This window comes from Oncorhynchus gorbuscha, linkage group LG17 (genome assembly GCF_021184085.1).
Source record: "Oncorhynchus gorbuscha isolate QuinsamMale2020 ecotype Even-year linkage group LG17, OgorEven_v1.0, whole genome shotgun sequence".
NCBI lineage: Eukaryota > Metazoa > Chordata > Actinopteri > Salmoniformes > Salmonidae > Oncorhynchus > Oncorhynchus gorbuscha.
In genome coordinates this window covers 11228709-11247603 of record NC_060189.1, presented here as the reverse complement: position 1 = coordinate 11247603, position 18895 = coordinate 11228709, and the positions used below count along the sequence as shown (strand labels likewise).

The 18895-nt window shown below is 41.8% G+C and overlaps 3 protein-coding genes and 3 non-coding genes across 6 annotated transcripts; all 6 read left to right on the top strand.

Annotated features, from left to right (window-relative positions):
• The first annotated feature begins 935 nt into the window (after positions 1 to 935).
• Positions 936 to 7191, top strand: zmpste24 (zinc metallopeptidase, STE24 homolog). The gene is made up of 10 exons (XM_046308431.1): positions 936 to 1338; positions 2216 to 2362; positions 2521 to 2607; positions 2704 to 2820; positions 2959 to 3111; positions 3262 to 3403; positions 3795 to 3952; positions 4316 to 4420; positions 4540 to 4683; positions 5373 to 7191. Exons 1-10 carry the CDS (start codon positions 1234 to 1236, stop codon positions 5595 to 5597), a joined length of 1383 nt encoding a protein of 460 aa, XP_046164387.1. The 5' UTR covers positions 936 to 1233; the 3' UTR covers positions 5598 to 7191.
• Positions 7192 to 11940: 4749 nt separating this feature from the next.
• atp5if1b (ATP synthase inhibitory factor subunit 1b) lies at positions 11941 to 13869 on the top strand. Its single transcript, XM_046309077.1, has 3 exons — positions 11941 to 12098; positions 13304 to 13416; positions 13583 to 13869. The coding sequence occupies exons 1-3, from the start codon at positions 12030 to 12032 to the stop codon at positions 13722 to 13724; spliced, it is 324 nt and encodes a 107-aa protein (XP_046165033.1). The 5' UTR covers positions 11941 to 12029; the 3' UTR covers positions 13725 to 13869.
• Positions 13870 to 14906: 1037 nt separating this feature from the next.
• rpl13a (ribosomal protein L13a) lies at positions 14907 to 18585 on the top strand. Its single transcript, XM_046308794.1, has 7 exons — positions 14907 to 14994; positions 16337 to 16409; positions 16673 to 16738; positions 17046 to 17147; positions 17653 to 17738; positions 17899 to 17958; positions 18328 to 18585. The coding sequence occupies exons 1-7, from the start codon at positions 14974 to 14976 to the stop codon at positions 18535 to 18537; spliced, it is 618 nt and encodes a 205-aa protein (XP_046164750.1). The 5' UTR covers positions 14907 to 14973; the 3' UTR covers positions 18538 to 18585.
• On the top strand, positions 16866 to 16947 carry LOC124002329. The gene has a single exon (XR_006832982.1). It is a non-coding gene; the product is annotated as a small nucleolar RNA Z195/SNORD33/SNORD32 family (small nucleolar RNA).
• LOC124002326 lies at positions 17318 to 17387 on the top strand. Its single transcript, XR_006832979.1, has one exon. It is a non-coding gene; the product is annotated as a small nucleolar RNA SNORD50 (small nucleolar RNA).
• LOC124002328 lies at positions 18125 to 18206 on the top strand. Its single transcript, XR_006832981.1, has one exon. It is a non-coding gene; the product is annotated as a small nucleolar RNA Z195/SNORD33/SNORD32 family (small nucleolar RNA).
• Positions 18586 to 18895: the final 310 nt, after the last annotated feature.

The window sequence follows — 18895 nt, the reverse complement described above, 5'->3', positions numbered from 1 at the left end:
CAGGCGCCCAGCGCACCACAAGGAGTCACTAGAGCTCGATGAGCCAAGTAAAGCCCACCCGGCCAAACCATCCCCTAACCTGGATGATGCTGGGCCAATTATGTGCCGCCCTATGGGACTCCCGATCACAGCCGGATGTGATATAGCCCGGGATCGAACCCGGGTCTGTAGTGATGCGATGCAGTGCCTTAGACCGCTGCGCCACTTCAGAGGCCCTGCACTGACATTTTCAACAACTCCCTGACCCTGTTTCAAGCAGACCACCATAGTCCCTGTGCCCAAGAATGCCAAGGTAAACTGCCTAATTGACTACTTCCCCGTAGCACTTACATCTGTAGCCTTGAAATTATTTCAAAGGCTGGTCATGGCTCACATCAACACCATCATCTCAGAAACCAAAAGGCTTCTTAACAGCTTCTACACCCAAGCCATAAGACTGCTGAACGGTTAATCAAATGACTATTTTTATTGTTTTATTATCATTTATTCTTATTTCTTGCACTGACTCTCTTGCACAGGCTCAATGTATAGTCACTGGACTCTAACCACACACATACTACACTGACACTCCCACACACCCAAAACACACACACACATGCATTTTGAGGAGTATTTCTGTCTGTAATAAAGCCCTTTAGTGGGGAAAAACTAATTATGTTTGCCTGGGCCTGGCCCTGGCCCACCAGTGGTTGGGCCTGGCTGCCAAGTCGGTGGGCATATGCCCTCCCAGGCCCACCCATGGCTGTACCCCTGACCAGTCTTGTGAAATCCATAGCTTAGGGCCTAATTTATTTAAATGGTCTGATTTCCTTATATGAACTGTAACAACTTAAATTTTTGCGTTTATATTTTTGTTCAGTATATTTTGAGAGATAATACAGTGACCATGGAACCTTAGTTATTTAGACAACTGGTTCAGTTTCACTGGGAACAAAATTAACTGCTGCACTGACATTTAGCATGGCAACCGCCGTTAAACGTTATCGAAGAAGAACATTTAGTATGAATGGAAACTGGATGCGAATGAGCTTGCTATCATTTTGAGTGGACCGGTGAATGCTAGTCAATTTAATCTGGGGATATAAACCATACTAAGTTATTTAAATATAAACAGTTGTATCTTCTGGTTAAAGACTGGAAGGCGTGTGAACGGGCGGCTGTTCAACCAGTGAGTCCAACTAGCAACACATGCTAGCTTGCTAACTTTAAATAGAGACCAAGGCCAGAATAAAGATGGAAACAATACTTAACCTACCAATCGAAAATAAGATATTTTATGCTGTTCTGGTGTTCTCATGGACGGTGTATCTATGGGAGGCCTACCTTGCCTACAGACAGGTAATTGTTGAACTTTACTTTGTTTCGTAACGGTCATCTTTGTCAATAAGAAGGCTTTCTTTACTGCATTTCAATGCTTGCTAGCGAGCCGCATGCTGACTCTTCATTATTGTTTGTCTATAATATTTTTTTTACCAAGAACAAAGCTGATTTCGGGAGTGACGTCGTCTTTGTACTGTGTAATTCCATGGTAACAGAATTACGCTGAGACAGGTTTTTCGCTCTTAAATGTATTCTAAACTGGGCTCGCGAGTGGCGCAGCGATCTAACGCACTGCATCTTAGTGGTTGAGGCGTCACTACAGACACCCTGGTTCGAATCCAGACTGTATCACATCCGGCCGTGGTTTGGAGTCTCATAGGGCGGCACACAATTGGCCCAGCGTCGGCCGGGTTTGAACGGTGTGGCCCGTCATAAGAATTAACTGCCTCGTTAAATAAAATAAAACATCGAAACAAAAATCATTGATTTCAAAGTTTAACAAACCATCCAACTCTATCCACAATAACTACTTTTAACAATTTCTACAGAATTTTTTTTTTTTACAGAAAAAACTTTGCACATACAACGTTTGGTAACATAATATAACTGAGGGAGATGTTACCTTAATTCTGTTACCAAACTTTGCAGCTGCAGTTTTTCCAGTAAATGCTATTTTATTTACTGTGTCAATTGTTTAAAGTACTCATTGTGAGTAGAGTTGTATTGTTTGTTAAACTTTGAAATCAATGGTTTTTGTTTGGTGTAATTCCGCAAACATGGAATTGCCCTACTGCAACTCAAGGTCCCACTAATCATTCTGTAACACGGACAGTTCTTTTTTTGAATAGCTAAGTTGAATATAAAAACATGTTTAAGAGTCTCTTCTAACACCCAGCGGAGAATATACAGGTTGACCATGCACGTACCACAAGAGTTGGGAAAGATCATGGACACAGACACCTTTGAGAAGTCACGCCTTTATCAACTGGACAAGAGCAACTTCAGTTTCTGGTCTGGACTGTATTCAGAAACTGAGGGGACGGTGGGTACAACTAAAATATCCATTGATTTGTTAGGACCTACTTTGCTATATTACAACCTAGTTGTCTACCTCAATTTATCTGCTGACGGAGAGTATCACCTCCACAAAGAGGGAATTTCATTTTTTCCCCAATATAACACTGCTGTGTTCTCTCATAGCTGATCCTGCTGTTTGGCGGAATCCCTTTCGTTTGGAAAGTTGCTGGGACAGTGACTGCTCGTTTTGGATTTGGTCCAGAGTATGAGGTGTGTGCATGGTCCACGGTTAAAATAGGCAGTCCAGTATTACAAATGTTTTGGCAATTTTCTTGAATCATTCCATGGCTCTGTCTTTTCTTTTAGATCTTCCAGTCTCTTTCGTTTCTGATACTAGCAACCCTGTTCAGTGCATTCACTGGTCTTCCCTGGAGTATCTACAACACCTTTGTTATTGAGGAGAAGCATGGATTCAACCAGCAGGTAGACTGTCAACTCTCTGAAGACATTCTTATTATACAGACAGTTTCCTAGATTGAATCAATTACACTTTTTTTTTCACTGGCATGGTTTGTAACACTGTTTATTTGTTTTTGTTGTTGTCTATGGTCCTCCTTCCAGACACTGGGGTTCTTCCTAAAGGATGCTGTAAAGAAGTTTATTGTGACCCAGTGTATCTTGTTGCCTGTGACCTCACTGCTCCTCTACATCATCAAGATTGGTGGAGACTTCTTCTTCATCTACGCCTGGCTCTTCACACTGGGTGTCTCGCTTGTCAGTCCTTTCAACTCGTAACGGGCTGGATGGGAATATTCAAACAGTTGTTTAGGCTCTGAGGAGGAATTAATGGAGCTTAACTAATATCCAATATATCCTAATAGATTACAAATGTATTTCTTTCTGGTCGTTCCTTCTCTCTCCTAGGTTCTGGTGACCATCTATGCGGACTACATTGCGCCCCTATTTGACAAGTTCACCCCTTTGCCAGAGGGTGAGCTGAAGGAAGAGATTGAAACCATGTCGAAGTCTATCAGTTTCCCTCTCACTAAGGTCTATGTTGTAGAAGGTAATTTATTATTATATATTTTTTTAACCTTTATTTAACTAGGCAAGTCACTTAAGAACAAATTCTTATTTTCAATGACGGCCTAGGAACAGTGGGTTAACTGCCTGTTCAGGGGCAGAACGACAGATTTGTACCGTGTCAGCTCGGGGATTTGAACTTGCAACCTTTCGGTTACTTGTTTTGTCCCAAAGATGTAACACCTTAGACTATATCTATAATTGTTTAACATCAGAGGAGAGCAAGGGAAAATGGCCACTGCTCTGCAGCTTGACCCTGTGTTCGTTTCAACTGGGTGGGGGTTTAAAACAGCAGAAACACCTTTCCGATGTTTGCTGTTACTTATGGACTATAAAGTTGTATTGTAATGATCCATTTTGACCTACTCTTCCAGGTTCCAAGCGTTCCTCTCACAGTAACGCTTACTTCTATGGGTTCTTCAAGAACAAGCGCATAGTGTTGTTCGACACCCTACTGGAGGACTACTCTCCCCTCAACAAGGATGGCGAGCCAGAGACTGACACACTAACCGAGGACAAATCCAAGCTCAAGGTCAGACTTACTCTGTTGCGCAGAGAACTGGGTGTAAAAATGTTATAAATATAAAATATTGAAAAAAGATTCAGGAAGGCAACTTGATTCCATTCAATAATATTTATTGCTGAAGCAAGCTTCTTCAAAGGTCTCCAGTATTACTGAGTACCACTTCGGCCATACATACCATTCCTGTAGTCTTGGTTCGAGCACTGCCAGCACATAACAACTTTCATGTTATACATCTAATTTGTTGTGGTGGTCCTATCATAGAAACTTAACATGGTGTACTAGAAGTTGTAGTCAATATTTCATGCATAATTATTTTAAAAATCAAACCAGTTATGTTATTTTTTTTCTTCTTTTTTTTTTCTTCTTCAGAACAAGAAGCAAGGCTGCAACAATCCAGAGGTCTTGGCGGTGTTGGGCCACGAGCTGGGCCATTGGAAGTTGGGCCACACTGTGAAAAACATAGTAATCAGTCAGGTTTGTTTGGGAATTCCCTTGATATGCATCTGCACGTCACCTCTATACCAATAGGCCACTTTCATGTTGATGCAGAAATGTCATCGATAAAATTTTCTCCCCTGCCTCTGTCCTTGCAGATGAACTCCTTCCTGTGCTTCTTCCTCTTTGCTGTGCTAATTGGACAGAAGGAGCTGTTCATGGCCTTTGGTTTCTATAACAGCCAGCCCACTTTGATTGGGTTGATGATCATATTCCAGTTCATCTTCTCCCCATACAATGAGGTGAGTGACTCCATCTCCTAAACAATGCATTTACACTTGAGTGGACAAAACATCTTCCTAATACTCAGTTGCATCCCCCTTCTGTCTTCAGAACAGACTCAATTAGTCAGGGCATGCTCTACAAGGTGTCGAAAGCGTTCCACAGGAATGCTGGCCTATGATGACTCAAATGCTTCCCACAGTTGTCAAGTTGGCTGAATGTCCTTTGGGTGGTAGATCATTGATACACACAGGAAATGGTTGAGTGTGAAAAACCCAGCAGCGTTGCAGTTATTGACTCATACCGGTGCATCTGGCACCTACTACCGTACCCCTTTCAAAGGCATTTAAGTGTTTTGTCTTCCCCATACACCCTCTGAATGGCACAAAGACACAATCGATTATTATTATTATTTAACCTGTTTTGTACACTGTGTATATGTGACCTCTTAATACACTTCAGTTGAGGCCTTATCTGTTGGCCCTACAAGTGCTGTGGCAGCTATTCTCATTGTGTCCAGTGTTTGTTTGGCGAAAATACCTTGAGCATACTAGTAGTAAATATTGGCCAAAGAAATATACATCTAAATCTACAATATATTTCTTAACTCCGCATTAACAGAAAGTGTTTTTGAGATGGCGATTTAGCAGATGAGTACCTGCTACAGCCCGCTGAGGAAAACTGACATTTCTCCCATTCTTACCTCCAGGTCCTGTCCTTCTGTCTGACTGTCCTGAGCCGCAGGTTTGAGTTCCAGGCGGACTCCTTTGCGCGGGGCATGGGTCGAGCCTCGGAGCTCTGCTCTGCACTCATCAAGCTCAACAAAGACAACCTGGGCTTCCCTGTGGCTGACTGGCTCTTTTCCATGTGGCACTACTCCCACCCTCCCCTCCTGGAGCGCCTACGGGCCCTGGGAAGCACCAAGCAGGACTGACGAGTCCCAAAAGGAGAGCCACGCCCGCTGCCTCTCCCAAAGGGTTTCCACATGCCTCTTCTGGCACTCTGATGTAGTCTCCCTTATTTTCCTCTCTGTTTCCCTATTTTTGTTCTCCTTTATCCTTGCCATTATGTTCCTTTTTTGGTTCAATTTTCTTCCCAGTTTCAAACTTGCACAATACCAAAAGTTTTCAGAAATCTAGTGTGAGACCAGATCTATCAGCTATGCTTATTCTAGGTGTAATGGAGTTAAGAATGTCAAGCTAGCTGTGAGCTTATGGTACATGTTGCCGATGGAACTATCGATTTATACGTTTTCCTGATAGCTCAAACGGTTGGTAAGTTGTCAAGGAGAGCGGTCACGTGTGCTAGCCAGGCATAGGTCCTGAGTTCGAGCTCAGTGCGAGCCGAATCGGGAGCAACCTGTACTCACTAAGCAAGCAGCGTGACGTCCGTAACATAGGCAAACATGAACATGCAATACCATTGTGGGCATAAATAATTACCTGAACATTTTTAGTTTAAGCACTTGCCACTAGTACAGGTTACATTGATCAAGGATTTCTCATATTTCAGCAAGGTTTACATTTTTACTGAAGTTTTATTTGAATTTCATTTACTCCCCTAAGAATTTGTAATTCCAAATGTTTTCTCATAAAACCTTGTTGTACAGTAGTGGAACTATCCCTGGCCAGTAGGGGTGGAACTATCCCTGGCCAGTAGGGGTGGAACTATCCCTGGCCAGTAGGGGTGGAACTATCCCTGGCCAGTAGGGGTGGAACTATCCCTGGCCAGTAGGGGTGGAACTATCCCTGGCCAGTAGGGGTGGAACTATCCCTGGCCAGTAGGGGTGGAACTATCCCTGGCCAGTAGGGGTGGAACTATCCCTGGCCAGTAGGGGTGGAACTATCCCTGGCCAGTAGGGGTGGAACTATCCCTGGCCAGTAGGGGTGGAACTATCCCTGGCCAGTAGGGGTGGAACTATCCCTGGCCAGTAGGGGTGGAACTATCCCTGGCCAGTAGGGGTGGAACTATCCCTATCCAATCCATTTTAGGGGGGGGGGTTGAGAAAAAAATATCAGGAGTGTCAATAGGATGTACAGCGACTGGGCCATCAATTTATTATTAGTAGTATATCCTGCTGGTCGATTGGCTCCATCTACAACTGTTTATTATGAGAGGTGTGTGTGAACACTAGAACTTTAAAAGATGCACACCATTTCAGATTTAGTCAAGACTATGCTTAAGATGGATCGTTGTTGAAGTTATACAGGTAACTGCCAAAGTAATGAAACACTTGAGGAAATTAGGGATACAAAGTATATTGAAAGCACGTGCTTCCACACTGGTGTGGTTTCTAAGTTAATTAAGCAATTAACATCCCATCATGCTTAGGGTCATGTATAAAAACCATGACAATGCCCCATAGGATGACGATGCCCCTATCCACAGGGCATGAGTGGTCAAATAAAATTATATTTGACACATGCGCCGAATACAATAGGTGTAGACGTTACCATGAAATGCTTATTTACAAGCCCTTAACCAACAATGCAGAGTAAGAGGGGGGGACAATGCAAATAGTCTGGGTAGCCATTTGATTAGATGTCCAGGAGTTATGGCTTGGGGGTAGAAGCTGTTTAGAAGCCTCTTGGACCTAGACTTGGCGCTCCGGTACCGCTTGCCGTACTGTAACAGAGAGAACAGTCTATGACTAGGGTGGCTGGGGTCTTTGACAATATTCAGGGCCTTCCTCTGACACCGCCTGGTATAGAGGTCCTGGATGGCAGGAAGCTTGGCCAATCGCACAACCCTCTGTAGTGCCTTGCGGTCGGAAGCTGAGCGGTTACCATACCAGACAGTGATGCAAACAGTCGGGATGCTCTCGATGGGGCAGCTGTAGAACCTTTTGAGGATATTAGGACCCATGCCAAATATTCTCGTTCTCCTGAGGGGGAATAGGTTTCGCCGTGCCCTCTTCACAACTGTCTTGGTGTGCTTTGGACCATGTTTGGTGTAATATGTAAACTCAGCAAAAAAGAAATGTCCTCTCACTGTCAACTGCGTTTATTTTCAGCAAACTTAAAATGTGTAAATATATGTATGAACATAACAAGATTTAACAACGGACATAAACTGAACAAGTTCCACAGACATGTGACTAACAGAAATGGAATAATGTGTTCCTGAACAAAGGGAGGGGGTCAAAATCAAAAGTAACAGTCAGTATCTGGTGTGGCCACCAGCTGCATTAAGTACTGCAGTGCATCTCCTCGTGGACTGCACCAGATTTGTCAGTTCTTGCTGTGAGATGTTACACCACTCTTCCACCAAGGCACCTGCAAGTTCCCGGACATTTCTGGGGGGGAATGGTGCAAGCCCTCACCCTCCGATCCAACATGTCCCAGACATGCTAAATGGGATTGAGATCCGGGCTCTTCGCTGGCCATGGCAGAACACTGATATTCCTGTCTTGCAGGATATCATGCACAGAACGACCAGTATGGCTGGTGGCATTGTCACACTGAAGGGTCATGTCATGATGAGCCTGCAGGAAGGGTACTACATGAGGGAGGAGGATGTCTTCCCTGTAACGCACAGTGTTGAGATTGCCTGCAATGACAACAAGCTCAGTCCGATGATGCTGTGACACACCGCCCCAGAACATTTATATGACCTTTATTTTACTAGGCAAGTCAGTTAAGAACAAATTCTTATTTTCAATGACGGCCTAGGAACAGTGGGTTAACTGCCTTGTTCAGGGGCAGAATTACAGATTTTTGCCTTGTCAGCTCGGGGATTCGATCTTGCAAACTTTCGGTTCCTAGTTCAACGCTTTAACCACTAGGCTACCTGCCGCCCCATTGTGCCCATAGGTGACGTTGTTGCCGGTGATGTCTGGTGAGGATCTGCCTGACAACAGGCCAACAAACCCTGAGTCCAGCCTCTCTCAGCCTATTGCAGACCGTCTGAGCACTGATGGAGGGATTGTGCGTTCCTGGTGTAACTCGGGAAGATGTTGTTGCCATCCTGTACCTGTCCCGCAGGTGTGATGCTCGAATGTACTGATCCTGTGCAGGTGTTGTTACACGTGGTCTGTCACTGCGAGGACAATCAGCTGTCCGTCATGTTTCCCTTAGGCGCATCTCACAGTATGGACATTGCAATTTATTGCCCTGGCCACATCTGCAGTCATCATGCCTCCTTGCAGCATGCCAAAGACACGTTCACGCAGATGAGCAGGGACCCTGGGCGTCTTTCTTTTGGTGTTTTTCAGAGTCGTAGAAAGGCCGTAATTGCCTACCGTCTGTAAGCTGTTACTCTCTTAACGACCGTTCCAAAGGTGCATGTTCATTAATTGTTTATGGTTCATTGAACAAGCATGGGAAATGGTGTTTAAACCCTTTACAATGAAGATCTGTGAAGTTATTTGGATTTTTATGAATTACCTTTGAAAGACAGGGTCCTGAAAAAGGGACTTCTTTTTTTGCTGAGTTTAGGTAAGGGTAAAGTGACTGCATAGATAATAAACAGCGAGTAGCAGCAGCGTAAAAAAGGGGCTCAATGACAATAGTCCAGGTAGCCTTTTGATTAACTGTTCAGTAGTTTTATGGCTTAGGTGTTGAAGCTGTTAAGGAGCCTTTTGGACCTAGACTTGGCTTGATGAGCATGAACTATGTAAACCATATGCCATGGTCGTCTGTCACCAGATCTCAACCCAATTGAACACTTGTGGCAGATGCTGGATCAGGCGCCTGAGACAGTGTTTTCCACCACCATTGAAACACCCAATTTATGGAATTTCTTGTGGAATAATGGTATTGCGTCCCTTCAATAGAGTTCCAGATACTTGTAGAAGCTATGCCAAAGTGAATTTAAGCTGTTCTGGCAGCTCATTGTAGCCCAACACCCTATTAACCTATGAAGAAACTTTGTTGGTGTTTCCTTTTATTTTGGCAGTTACCTGTATTAAGGTTTGAGTGCATGTGACTTCCCAGGGTTCTGTCACTTGTGATAATTTTTAAGTAATACTTGGGCCAATGATGGACCAAAGGAATTTTCAATTTAGGTTAAATTTCCTAATTTCTTTTTACAACACAATTTTTCTATTTTTTTAATGCACTTTTAATGGTCTGAGGATACTGTACTTGTAAAATCATTGAATAGCTTAATGGCAAAGGGAGAAAAAGAGAATATATTTGTAATATATGAATGTGGTTTGGACTCCTGTTAATGTGTTTTTTTTTCTCTTCTGGTGCCTGTGTGTGTGTGAGGTGTGATAGTGAACCCAGTTTTGACTGGGGGGGGGGGGGGCTACATCAGATGAATCAAGTGTTTGGTTTGTTATAGAAGGACATACTTTTCTTGCAGCATTGTGAATAAAGTCCCTCACAGCAGCTGCCTTTTCCTATTTGTGTCTCAGCCTTTTTATGGGTAGTGAGAGTCACATGTAGTGACAGATGCACTACTGCACTAACTGTAATATAGCCCATTTGTATAGTCATATTGCTGCCAACTTGGTCTGAGCTTTTCATATTATTGTGTATGTAAATTTGAGACACTCATTTAGTTTGTTTCGTTGGTATTTATTTGTGGATGTCCATCACCCATTTTGTGTAAAATGTTACGAATTACATTTCGTATGATATGTTATGAATTCTACCTAGGTGGCTAACGTTAGCTACGTTTGGGGTTAAGTTTAGGAGTTGGGGGAAGGGTTAGCTGTGATGATTTGAACTTGAAACTTTTGGGTTGCTAGACATTTGCATTTTATGCCCACCCCGACCAACCACCCTACTTTTGTTAGTGACCATCTATCTTATGTAACCATGCCAAAAGTAACATATCATACTAATGAGTATCCTGGATTTACATTTACTAATGTTATGTCTAGTCTATGAGCCCAGGCTGAGGGTACATATTTTAGCCCAATATCTTGTATAGCGAAGTAGATTATGGCTATCAAAACAATAATTATGTCTATACATAGTAAGCATAGCCTGCATAAGGGACCAATTAATGTAAATTACAGACCACATAATCTCATTACTGACTTTAAAGTGGCAGTCAGCACCTGAAACAAAGTGTTCTCGATCCCCACATCTATTTTGGTAAAAAGCTGAGGGATGGGTCTGAAGAAATGTAACCACTCTCAAAGGACTGGCCATACATTATATTAAATGTACAGTTTTAACCATGTTTTGAGGCTACATAGTGTTACATTTAGTTTGTTTACAAACATTGGAATTAAACAAACTTACATTTTGGGTTCTGATGCAGTACAACAGTTGAAGTAAGCTCATGAGGGACAAGTTAATTCTTTAAGAATCAATGGGTACATCATTAATATACTTAAGGCCCAAAATTGCTGTAGCACCTGCTGATTGCCCTTTTAACTGACCACTTCTTACAGCATAAAACAAACGTTTTGTTTTCACACTGCCTCTAAAGTAGTAAATGGAATGTTGGCCATGGAAAATGTCAGTTACCCAAACGATTTACTACTGGGTAAAGAGTCATGCATGGCTTTCCTGCTTGCTTTCTGATGACTGAATTTGTATAATAGTAGGCTATAAATACAATCCCTTAATTTCGAAATAGAAAATGTCATTTTGAAATGTCAAATAGTTGTGGTGTAGGCCTACTGTGTGTTTGACAACATGCATATGTTGTCATCAAAGCCATAATTTAGCAGAAGTGCTCACAGTAGACGAATACGATCAACAAAAGGCCACTCCAGACGCCACTACGTAGTGCGCAGTCCATCGATATCAAACGGTCTAGCTATAGCGGTGTCAACAGAAAGGCAAAAGCGAAGGAGTTTACTCCGCCCTGAAAGTAAATCATTTTTTTATGGAGATCAATGAGTGTCGAATTTGGTCAACAAAACATGTAATTGCTAATTTTCTAAGTGAAGCTTATTTTATCGAATATAAGTTGTGTATTGGTTAGGTTGTTATGAATGCACGTGTAAGTAGACGCACGTGGCATTTCGGCAACTTTGATAAAAAACGACTTTATAAAATGGTCCCAACTGATCTTGCATCATTCAGACGTCCTTCCATTTTGAGGACATGTATTTCCCTTGTAAAAGCGGTCACTCATCTATCTTGTTAATATGATAAAACATCTTTGGTATACTGTCCGTAATGAGACCGTACCATTACGCATAGGGGTGAACGTTTTTTCAAATATAATTGTTGTTTGAGACCGATCACCATTTATTAAAACGTTCTTACTGATAAAACCCCACTTTTCACAGATGATCATCTATTTCGCTGTATCTTATTGATCCTTCATAGAAAAATAATAAAGACTCAGTTCATACTCATCCACAAACACCCCCATTGTATTAAATGGTTAGGCCCTAATTTGGTTTATTTTGGTAGACAAGGGCAAACTGTCTAGTTTTAGTTGTTTTGGGGACGAAATGGCAAGGTTTTTGAGAGCTGATGTTAGGAGTCTCCTCACCACACAGCTAAGGATGGCATCTGACCAGGTAAAAACGCACCACATATGATTAGACCACCACGTTTAGCTGCCAATACAGTCCAAAGTTAAAATGAAACGAGTGGTATTAAATTGTCAAGTGATTTCGCGATGGCCTTGGACAATTTGTAATGTTCTTGTTACTATGTCAGTCAGTATGTTACAATGTTACAATGTTTAGCTGGTATTTGGAACGTTCTGATACAAATTGTAACAAACGACTACTGACGCGGTTCTATGAAGATGACATGGCTTTGTAAGCAGCTCAATCATACACTTTGGTCTAATGTGTGTGTGGAATTGTGTTGAATGCTTCCATCTATGAATGGTTATTGAAGCCAGTCTCTGACGCTACAGTTGTTGCCCACAATGGGCAGAGTTTTTTTGTAAAGGCAGTGTTTAGAATTGACCAGAAAATCTGTTGGTCTTTTCAGTCAACATTAAAGCGGATAAGTTTTTCATTGGAACATGAACATTTAGGCTATGTAGTCTCAAATCATTCATACACTAACACTTTGCAATGCATTGACATAGATTACAGTGTTCCACGTGCAAAAAACTCCCCACTTCAATATGTACTTTAGCTAGTTCAGCTGCATGTCACGTGAGGATAACCCATAGAGATGTATAAAGGACTCAACTTGGAAATAACAGTTTTAGCATGGACATTGCCATTGAAGGCTTCCACCATTTTAAAGTAGTAAACTGGGCTGGGATTTATATGGTTTGGGAGCAGAGTCAATGATCAGAGCATTGTCTTCTTCAAATGGGGTGCTATGAAATGATCTCCACTATGATACCAGAATCTAGTGGCCACAACATATGAATGACAAGATTTGGTTCAGGACTCCAGCACTGCAGGTGGTGGTTAATCACTAATATTAGCTTTGCAATTTTTTTCTAACAGGAAAATAATTGACTACTTTAAAATGGAGATTGTCACTGCCCATGCTCATTGTCACTGCCCATGCTGTCAGATGCCATATTGGCACATATGCCAAGATTATACCTCTTTCTATCTATGTGAGAACCCTTTACTTCTATATACTGTATGGTGATAACAGCCTAAAATGAAAGCTTTATGCAATGTGAAGGTCATGTTTTTTTCTCTAACAAAAGTTGTGCATAACACAAAAATCTCATTCCTTAGTAGGACTATGTATATCTTGTTGTTCTTAAATGTTCACCTGTTGATTAATCTTCTCCATGTACCAGCTGGGTGAGTTGGGCAAAGGTGCAGGGAAAGGAGGTGGCGGCGGTGGATCTGTCAGAGAGGCAGGAGGAGCCCTCGGAAAGAAACAGGCAGCAGAGGAGGAAATGTACTTCCGGTTAGTTGTGACTTACAGTATACTGTACGACCAATAGGTGGTAGACCTATTTGTTTGCCTAAATTGACACTGTATATTTATTTATTGAGGCTTTGTGGCAGTCTGCCTGGCCTGTATTCATACGGTGTCCTCACTGTACCTAACACTTTCCAATCTCCCTCTACAGGCGTAAAGAGCAAGAACAGTTGGCTGCACTAAAGCAGCATCATCAAGAGGAGATTGACCACCACAAGAAGGAGATATCGAGGCTGCAGAGTGAGATTGACCGTCACAAGGGAAAAATTAGGAAACTGAAGCATGATGACTGAGACTCACTCCATTAGAATAAAGGCCAGCGATTCTCTATTGCCAAATCCTAGTCATCACCTGCACTGTCTCTGGGCAGCTCTGTGTATATGTGATTGATTGTTCTGTATGTGCTTGAGGTTATTAAACATTTATTTGAAATGGTTATTGTTTTGTCATGGTTATTGCTTTCAATTATTGTTTGTGGTAAAATTAAGATTTGAGATGTGGGGTGCCATTATGGAGGATGACTGTTTGCCACATTACAGAAGGATGATTACAGCTAGTGTAGTTGTACTGTCTAAATGGATTCTGGCAATATGAATGGCAAAGAGAAGACAATTTTGTGCCATGTCTTTTGAAACTTATCCCATGATTTGGTGTCCGTACACAACTCTCTGTTTTGCCAGTGCCATAACATCCTCCATTGAAGAAACAATCATGCAACATTGCTAATTGAAGGTGATACCAGCTATTGCCATCAGGCCGCAGATACAGATCCCATGTACACAAATCCACCAGAGCACAGAAATCCCCCCCCCCCCCATTAACCTTATCCACATGTTGTAATATTGTTTGATTTTCATTGCTGTGCTGTTGCTATGCAAGACATTTCCTGAAAGAGACACAATAGTCATGTTAATCGATGAAACCATGGAGCTGACACTTATGAAAACAGTCGTGGAAGAGATGCTTGTTGTGGAGTATTATACATTTGAGACGTGTCTATTTCTGATATTTACATGCATCTAACTCATTGACTGTATGAATTTATTTAACTAGGCAAGTCGGTTAAAAAAAATCTAACAATGGCGGCCTACTGAAAAGCCTCCTGGGATGATGGCGGCTGAGATTAAAAATAAAATAAAAATATGGGACAAAACACATGACGAGACAACACTACATAAAGAGAGACCTAAGACATAGCATGGCAGCAACACAGCATCGGAGCAACATGACAAAATGGTAGCAGCACAAAACAGGGTACAAAAAGGTAGAGACAATACATCAATCAAAGCAGCCACAACAGTCCGTGTCCAATGGACCCAGATAAAGAGGGACCATTGAATGTCTAGGGAGAGCAATGATTTATGTAATCCTCACGCTGTCCAGAGTGTGGCAATTGGCACATTGTGCACTGCGTATAAAGCCCTGTATAAATCCCGTAAAGAAGAATAAAAATTCTCGTCATTTCCTCTAAAACTTTAGCTCCGCCTAGAAACCCCTGTCTTTTACAGCGGGACAACCCGTCTCTCTTTCTTTTCGCACATCATGGCGGACCGGTTCAATAAGGTGTGTAAGCAAGGAAGAACCAACATATCTACATTTGTAAATAATACGTCCATATAGCTTAATTTGACTCCTGTTAAATATATATCTGTGCATTGTAAATGAAGACTAGTGGAGGTAATTTCGTAGCATTTTTCGTTTTATTTGACACAACCAGGATGTCATGTGTTGGCTAACGCAACTTCGCTAAATGAATGCGACGCGGCTATCTAGTTAACTCCGACTAGGCTGGATAGTTAGCTACAAAAACCCTTCAGAATAAATCCTTGGTTCGTTGGCATTTTTGGTGAAGTGTTGAGGTCAAATGAGTCTAGTTTTTGAAGATTTCTTAACAATGAATTTACTACTTAACGTTAGCTATAGAACATTAGTTGGGTAAGCTACAGGCCACGTTTGCGCAAATTAATGTTTAGACCCAGTTAAAATGAAATCCACCCAAAACCACTCATTCCTATAATTTAAATGGTCACTTAACACTGAGAACCATTTTTGTGTGAACAAATGTTTCATTTTATCGTGATACGGTTGGTAGCAACATGTGGAGCAGCTCAAATCGACTAACCCCACAATGCAATGCTCTCTATGGGCTAGCTAGCAAACGTAGCAACACACTATTAATACCCAAGTCATTATCAGCGTGTTGTGGAGTAAAATGGCTCAAACTGTACTGTCAATTTAGGATTCTACGATTTTCAGTATGAAGATCGATGTGCCTCAGAGTGGAGTCTAGCATTCGCAACGGCGCCATGCAATGCGACCGGAACTGAAAATGCAAACGAATGGGAGAAATGTTTTAAACCCCCCCTATTGAATTAGACGTTTCGAGGTAGGAATGCAACACAAATATGAATGACTCATTCGAGAGAACAACCTCCTTGAATTATGACATCGGCCAATATTGAAATCTGACATGTATGATGGACGTTTTAGATCTAAAAGTTATTTTCCTATTAACCGTTTAGTGAGTGGCTTCATCTCAAAGCTACATCATACGAGCCTAATTTCTCCCTGCTTGAATGGCAGTCACTCCGATTCACGTGAACATTAAATTTGTCAAGGAATCGCTGGAACGCTGCACAAAGATGCACAAAAATAATACCCATTTTGAATGTTATATCTTCACTTGAAGGACGCTTTTTCCAGCCAGATTTGGTCATATTGGCCCTAAACCTTAGCTGTAATGTATTTATCCAAGTTAATTTGTTTTGCTTGTCAGTTTAACGACCATGAGAATACTGAACATGCACTACTATCTGAGACGTAGGCAACTTTGTTGAATCATTTGAACCACAGGGGGGGGGGGGCAACTATTCTCAATTACTTGATGTGCTTCTTACCTTTCCAGGTTCTGCTGCTTGATGGCAGAGGCCATCTACTTGGTCGTCTCGCTGCCATTGTGGCGAAGCAAGTTCTGCTTGGTGAGTCATGTCACAATAAATTAATACCCATCTTTTGACCGATCAATATCCAATCCAAGATTTCATGTCTCCTGATGTGTAATTGCACCTCGATTTGGTCCTTGTTATGTTTGACTAGCTTGCTACGACGGTCAGTGATGCTTTTTAACCTACATTGCTTGAGTAACTACAACGATAACTCTCATTATCATCCGAAACAGTGGATATTATACAATGGGCCTGTACTTATTTCAATATGTAAGTCATGATTTCTTCCGTTTCAGGCCACAAGGTGGTAGTTGTGAGATGTGAGGGTATCAACATCTCTGGAAACTTCTACCGTAACAAATGTAAGTTATTGGCACTTTGTATATATTCAGGTTAACCCATTTGATGAAATTGTAATGTGTTGTGTGATTCTGATGTCCTACATTTGATTCATAGTAACTATTTTGAGCTAAATCTTAAGATTTGCTTGTTGTCAGTGATGTTTACCACAGTAAATATTCGAGTTTAACGACCATGAGAATACTTTACATGCACTACCATCTGAGACATGAAGCAATATGGTATGACCAGAGTTGTGAAATTGTGGCTGTTGTGAAACAGTTTAGACACTGTATAGCTTGAATGTATTGCGCCTATCTTTATGAATAGTGAAGTACCTGGCTTTCCTGCGTAAGAGGATGAACACCAACCCCTCACGTGGACCATATCACTTCAGAGCGCCCAGCAGAATCTTCTGGAGGACCGTAAGGGGTAAGATCACAGTCCCTTCTTTTAAACTGGGATTTTTTTCAGCTGCATGTCTTACTAGTCCTGGGGCATGCTTGGACCTCACCTTTCTGGACATGATCCCTATGGGGTGAGTCAGTGGCATGAAGTATGCACATTCTGAACTCCACTTTGCACAACATATGGTTCCTACTCTACTGTGATGAACACTTATCCTGAAGCTGATCATTTTGATGAGACACTTTCGGATCTGACTGCTGAGTTCAGTCAGGGCCACAATGTTGTGCTGGTGTCTGTTAACAGTTGCAGAGAAGTTTCTGCACATTTGTAAATATGAAATAGGTTCCATGCCATTTTTAGATTGGGATTTATACCTATGTGTGTGACACCATCTCCATAAGTGTATGTATATATATATTATTTTTTCCCCCTTGGCTTCCCTTGTGCTAGAGTATTGCCTATCCTATGTGGGTTGACCTAATTTCCTAGTAATAGCCTAACTTCATTGATCCCCCTTGGAACCCAACAGGCATGCTGCCTCACAAAACCAAGAGGGGACAGGCTGCACTGGAGAGGCTGAAGGTGTTCGATGGTATCCCACCTCCTTATGACAAGGTGAGTGTCTCAATCATCCAGCATAACTCTGATCTTGTGCTGTCAATGATGCTACCTTTAATACTTTGTGTATTGACTTTGAGAATATGAGAAGTGAATGTCTTCCACTTTTAATGGACTTGCTGTTGCTTTTGGAGCTGACGTTTATTTTGATCCACAGAGGAAGCGCATGGTCGTACCTGCTGCCCTGAAAATTGTCCGTCTGAAGCCCACACGCAAGGTAAGCCTAAAATCAGTTTAGCAAATAACACCACTGAATTGATTAACTGTTCATTGACTAGTAGGTAGTTGTCCAAAGTTGCAGTCACCACTGTAGTTCAGCTAATGCTTAGCCACATTCTTGCTAGCCAGACATTGGCCAAAATGTATTCAGCCAGTTTATTCTTATTGTCAGTGATGTTTACGTCAGTAAATATTCGAGTTTAACGACCATGAGAATACTTTACATGCACTACCATCTGAGACAACAGCCAAATAATAATTAGAACCCTAAGTAGTGGAAACTATTCTTATGACCTTTATATGGGTTGTTGGGCTAATGATTGATTTGTGACATTGTTTCTACTTTGTGTGAACCTGCCTTCCCCAGTTTGCTCTACTTGGGCGTCTGGCCCACGAGGTTGGCTGGAAGTACCAGGCCATCACAGCCACCTTGGAGGAGAAGAGGAAGGAGAAGGCCAAGATCCGGTACACCAAGAAAAAGACCGTGACCAAGCTGTCAAAGCTGGCAGAGAAGAACGTGGAGAGCAAGATTTCAAAGTACACTGCTGTCCTGAAACAATATGGGGTCCTTGTCTGAGCTAGTTCGTGGTGGCCAATAAAGATAAATAAATGTTTATAGAATGTTTGACTCGCTTGATTCATTTTTTTTTGTTGTGTTTGAGTTGCATGAAGTTGAGAAGGGAATGTAAGTAGAGTGCAAGCACTGCTATGCTTTATCTTGGCCAGGTTGCAGTTGTAGATGAGAACTTGTTCTCAACTAGCCTACCTGGTTAAATAAAGGTGGAAAAAAAGAGTAATGAATCTTGAGATGGCGCTCTACTGCTATAGATGAACAGTATTACTTCTCATCAAAGTTAGAACACAATGAAAGCATGTCTCGACAAAATGCTGTTTATATTTACAATTGAAGCAACATCCATGTTGTATATTTGTCA

Bases quoted from the DNA above. Each gene is read 5' to 3' on its own strand.
- atp5if1b (XM_046309077.1), top strand. From the start codon at position 12,030: ATGGCAAGGTTTTTGAGAGCTGATGTTAGGAGTCTCCTCACCACACAG. The intron at 12,099-13,303 runs GTAAAAACGCAC...TCCATGTACCAG, and splicing joins TAAGGATGGCATCTGACCAG to CTGGGTGAGTTGGGCAAAGG. The intron at 13,417-13,582 runs GTTAGTTGTGAC...CTCCCTCTACAG, and splicing joins GAGGAGGAAATGTACTTCCG to GCGTAAAGAGCAAGAACAGT.
- zmpste24 (XM_046308431.1), top strand. From the start codon at position 1,234: ATGGAAACAATACTTAACCTACCAATCGAAAATAAGATATTTTATGCT. The intron at 1,339-2,215 runs GTAATTGTTGAA...TCTAACACCCAG, and splicing joins CCTACCTTGCCTACAGACAG to CGGAGAATATACAGGTTGAC. The intron at 2,363-2,520 runs GTGGGTACAACT...GTTCTCTCATAG, and splicing joins ATTCAGAAACTGAGGGGACG to CTGATCCTGCTGTTTGGCGG.
- rpl13a (XM_046308794.1), top strand. From the start codon at position 14,974: ATGGCGGACCGGTTCAATAAG. The intron at 17,148-17,652 runs GTAAGATCACAG...GGAACCCAACAG, and splicing joins CTTCTGGAGGACCGTAAGGG to GCATGCTGCCTCACAAAACC. The intron at 17,739-17,898 runs GTGAGTGTCTCA...TTTGATCCACAG, and splicing joins TCCCACCTCCTTATGACAAG to AGGAAGCGCATGGTCGTACC.